Source organism: Cibotium barometz, chromosome 66 (genome assembly GCF_041138505.1).
Source record: "Cibotium barometz isolate CiBa-2024 chromosome 66, ASM4113850v1, whole genome shotgun sequence".
NCBI classification, from domain to species: Eukaryota; Viridiplantae; Streptophyta; class Polypodiopsida; order Cyatheales; family Cibotiaceae; genus Cibotium; species Cibotium barometz.
This window is the reverse complement of record NC_141111.1, coordinates 789530-794251: the sequence shown is the minus strand read 5'-3', so window position 1 is coordinate 794251 and position 4722 is coordinate 789530. Positions and strand designations below refer to the sequence as shown.

Here is a 4722-nt window from a genome sequence, read left to right as displayed (position 1 = left end):
GAGAGAAAGAGGTTTTTGTCACTTGCAACAAGCAACCCTGTGGCACTGCTCCTTTCCTCAAAAGCACCGCCCAAGAAACAAGCAGAGAAATAAACAAATGAAAAAAAAATTGCATTGCTCTCGTTCTCTCACCGCCCCCAAAAGAGAAGACGAACAAGCAAGAAGACGTGCAAATATAGCGTGAAACGGAGGCGTCCAGAATGGGAACCCTCTAGAAGAGCTTTTAAAACCTTACACTTCATTAACTCTAAAACCTTACACTTCATTAACCAGCCATTAGCGATTGGTAAGGTCCCGCTCTCAATTTAATTAATTAATGCAAAACGAAATTTAAGGACCATCTTTAGCAGCTTGTCCACAAAAAGAAAAGTCAACAAATATACAAATTAACATTTTGATGTGATTTAACAGTCCATTTTCGAGAGTATATATAAGAAGAAAGAAACACGCCAAAACAAGGGTTATGGTCATGCCTAGCCTTAAGGGTTATGGTCATGCCACCAAGAGAAATGATGAGGTCTAAAATCCCACATTTCAACGAATCCCACATTTAAATGATCACAAATATATGAAGAAGGCGGAAACAGGCACATTTTCTGAAAGGGACTTGTAACCATGAAGGGCCCTAGCCTCCCTACGATTTTGAGCTTGAGAATAATATAACCACTAGCATGCAGACGAGGGTTTGAAGCCAATGTAGGCTTCCTGCAAGACGAACAGGCGGGGCGCCACTGGGTGAAGTGGAAGCTGTTGGGCTGGTTGTTGTATTATCAGGAGATGTGTCAGTAAAGGGGGGTGAAAGGGTTGTATTTGATGATGAGGATGGAGGAGGGGTAAGCGTTGTGGAGGAGGGTGCTGCAGGAGGGCTTGGTGGCGTCGTCGACGTAGTAGGAGTTGATGGTGTAGTAGTATTCGGAGAGCTGATGAGTCACACGTACAGGAGCAGCTTTAGCAATTGTGTGTGTGTGTGTGTGTGTCTAAAATTCCTCAGGAGGATGATGATGACTGATTAGCTGCTACTTTGAAAGTTAAGAGATGATTACCTTGTTGCACCGGAAGAAGAAGGGTAGACGCAGGTGCCACTGCCTGCAAAAAAGACATGAAAACGACCACTAAAATGTTATAAGGTGCCCACAAAACCATGAATGTAAGTAAGGTGCCCACCATTGTATAATTAGCATCGCTTTTATTACTTGGGTTGGTCTGTGTGAGGGTGGCGAGGCCATTGAAGTTGCAGGCGCTGGAGGCCCCGTTCTGCTTGGAGTAGTAGAGGTCAAAGGCGTAGGAGGCGTGGTTGACGATGGCGTTGGGGTTGTAGCAGGAGCCCCCGCTCTGGATGGCCGAGCAGTCGACGTTGCCCTCCCCGGGCCCCGACCCACACGCCCAGTCCAACGCCGTCTGCAGCCTCGCCGTGTCCGCATTCGGACTCGCCACGCAATAGCTGCTGCTGCCCTGCTGCAGCAACTGCCTCCTCCCGCTCCAATTATGCAGATGCCTCACCTCGTTCATCATCACGTCGTCAACGGAAGATGAACCATTATTATTATGCCTCCCTCCCATTTGCAACATCCTTGCAGCACCTGTACTCCTCACCATCATCATCGCGGCAACGAAAAACGAATAATTATCGCCCTAATGTAAACATGTAATCTTCACACACTCGCTGCTAATTTCATCTGATATAAAGGAGGAGTTGTAAGGTTACCCACCTCCATAATTTAAGAGGATGACTGATAAGCACAGAAAGCTCGACAATGCCCTCCGCTTAACCATGGTAGCGATTACCGACTGGCTTGTGTTGTATGATTCTTGAGCACAGAAGACCTCTCTTATTTAGAAATACAACAATGCAGTCTTGCAAGCTTCGCAAGAGAGATTAATATGGATGGGTAAAAAGACAAATGCTGGTATTTGTGTGAGCCGTGTCAGTAGAAAAGTTACAAAAGGATACCAACCTTGCAGCGCCAAAACTTAAAAAGCTAGATGCTCGGGGTGTTATTCACGATAATCGATGACATCGGGCCTTATTCAAGATTAATTAATTGATGATATATATTTCCTCCTCCAAGGTGCATTCCATGTGAAGGGACACCTCACAAATTTCAAGCCTGCAAGCATGATTCTCGAAAGAAAAGTGCTACATTATTCATTATTAGGATTTACAAGGTAATAGCAAAGGTAAAGGTGAAGGGGATCGTTCTCTCCGCCCATATTTTTCCTTCCCACTCATTAATATTCAACTTCATTTTATAACAGTTTTGTCCGTATATAGCATGTATTAAGCATAGTTTTCATATTTGTTTTGATTGCAGATACTTGTCAACTTACAAACCACACCTGGTACATAGAGATAGATATATACTAAAGCCAAGTGCATGTTGCTTCCACTTTCTCTTTAAATCCACCTTTCCCATCCATTCACTAGAAATATAACATGTCACAATTTCTTCTAAATGCAACACGATTTTCTTTAAAGACAAGCTTTTATACTATCCATCCCCTGACACTCGTCTTTGGCATTGAAAAAGCAAGGTAGCTCACTTGCTTTAGCTGACAAAAAAAACGTATTTTAGATGTGCATGTTTAAAGCACAAAGCTAAAAGAGGTTCTCCCATGAAAAGGACTTGAAGAGTCCCATGCTCTATGTTTTACAAGTTAAAATACACTACAATTGCAATGTACTAATCAAAATTTTCTCAAGAACTTTAGAACAACTTAATACACAATCAAAGTTGTAAGTATTGTAACATTTTATACCCACCTTCAATGCAAAATAATATATCTAGCAAGCCAACAAATTCAACCTTCTCAAGTAGACATATTACCATTCCTTTATAAGATTGAAGCCTCTCAAGGGGCTCACTTATGAATATGTAAGATAACACATGAGTCTAGAAGAGGGGCTCTTATTTTTATGCTCTCACATGAGTCTACTAGAAGGGGCTCTTATTTTTATGCATGCACATAAAAATTTACATAATAAGGGGTTTTGAAATAGGAAAAGCAAACAAATCCACAAGTTTGGTCCAAATTACCTTCAAATTTACAAAACGTTTTTAGGATACATCAAATTTTACGTAAAGGTTTCAGGATACATCAAATTACCTTGAATGTTTGATGCATTTAGGATACAAAACCCCTCTGAATTACCTTCAATGTTTGATGCATTTAGGATACGAAACCGCTCCGATGTGGCTAATCTGCTTGTACCTAGAAGTAGCAAGTGAAAATTGGGAATCTAACTTCAACTAAGGCACATAAGCAGCAATGGGTATTTCCTAGAATCATAACTCAATAAGAAATATGTAGACACATATCTTTTAAGATCCATTAATAAACAACCTTGAGAAATGTCAAGATTCTAGGTCTTAAAAGAAAATATGTGTTCCTAGTTTCTTTGTCAACATTCACTTTTCAGTGAAGTGCTAGGTGGCAATTAACTGAACCCGACAAGCTACCCTTTTCACTCAGTCCTCTCAATAGGAGGGGGAAGGCGCGATGACGATTACGAGTGAGACGGGAGACTCTTGTAGCCCATGAATGGAATACTATCATTTCAAAGCAGGGGATCTAGATAGTCGAAAGCAAGATCACAGTGCTATCAAAGAGATGCAAGCCCAATTAGCTGATTAACACAGGTTCATTCATTTGTGGGTTATGTTTCTATAAAAGATATAAAGATTCATTGAATGATTTGTTAGGATAGCTATACCTTTGTATATGAACTGTCATAGCTAGATGCTAGATTATTCAAGTGGAGATAGGAAGAAGAAAAACTTTTCCAAGAACTGAATCAAAAGAAGATAATAACTGCTCTAATCTTGAGGCAACTAAGATGGCATACTATTTTTCAACGTGCATGTAGATGCTTTAGGATTTGCCATAGGGGTAATACGAGACCAACCAAATGAAGCAATTAATCTTTTAGTGTATTATATGAGCAAGAAGTTTAATGGTTCTCCAGAGTAGGCTTACACCACAAGCTTGTTGAGTGTTCTTCGATGTGTAAAAAATTATACATTATTTGATGGGATATTTCTTTCACTTCTATGTGGATCACCAGGCTCTATTACACTTAATTAATAAAGAAGTGACTCCCATGAATGACCTATGGGATGGATGTTACTACTCTAGGAATTCAATTTTAACATCTTCCACAAGCCAAGGAAATCACATTTCAAGGTAGATTGCCTTTCATAGTCACCCTGAGTTATTTAAAGTCATAATGGAAGATCTAGGGTGGTAGGATATTGCTAAAATCACATTTCAGGGTAGATTGCCTTTCACCTTGAGCTATTTAAAGTCATAAAGGAAGATCTAGGGTGGCAAGATTTTGTTTAAATACTTAAGAATAAGGAAATTTCTAGAAGAGATGTAGCCCAATTAGAGGAAGTTGATAATCCTAAAATCATGGAGAATTTCACTAATAGTAGGGTGCTTTATTATGTAGGAGCAGATAGGATCCTGAGGAGATGTATTTCATTTGAAGAGCGGGAAAGAATCTTGCAAGAGGTGCATGTGAGAGAAACAACTCGACACTTTGGAGGATATATTACCATAAAGAATATCTTGTAGGTAGGCCTATGCTCCTCGACACTACAACAAGACTGAGTCAAGTATAGTACATGCTAGAGAGAAACAACTCGACACTTTGGAGGATATATTACCATAAAGAATATCTTGTAGGTAGGCCTATGCTCCTCGACACTACAACAAGACTGA

At 40.2% G+C, this 4722-nt stretch overlaps 1 protein-coding gene across 1 annotated transcript; it reads right to left on the bottom strand.

Moving 5' to 3' along the window:
- Positions 1 to 370: 370 nt before the first annotated feature.
- On the bottom strand, positions 371 to 1903 carry LOC147602648 (uncharacterized). Its single transcript, XM_086797558.1, has 4 exons — positions 1710 to 1903; positions 1194 to 1580; positions 1044 to 1086; positions 371 to 920 (listed from the first exon to the last, which is right to left on the bottom strand). The coding sequence occupies exons 1-4, from the start codon at positions 1771 to 1773 to the stop codon at positions 635 to 637; spliced, it is 780 nt and encodes a 259-aa protein (XP_086653684.1). The 5' UTR covers positions 1774 to 1903; the 3' UTR covers positions 371 to 634.
- Between the last annotated feature and the right edge of the window lie 2819 nt (positions 1904 to 4722).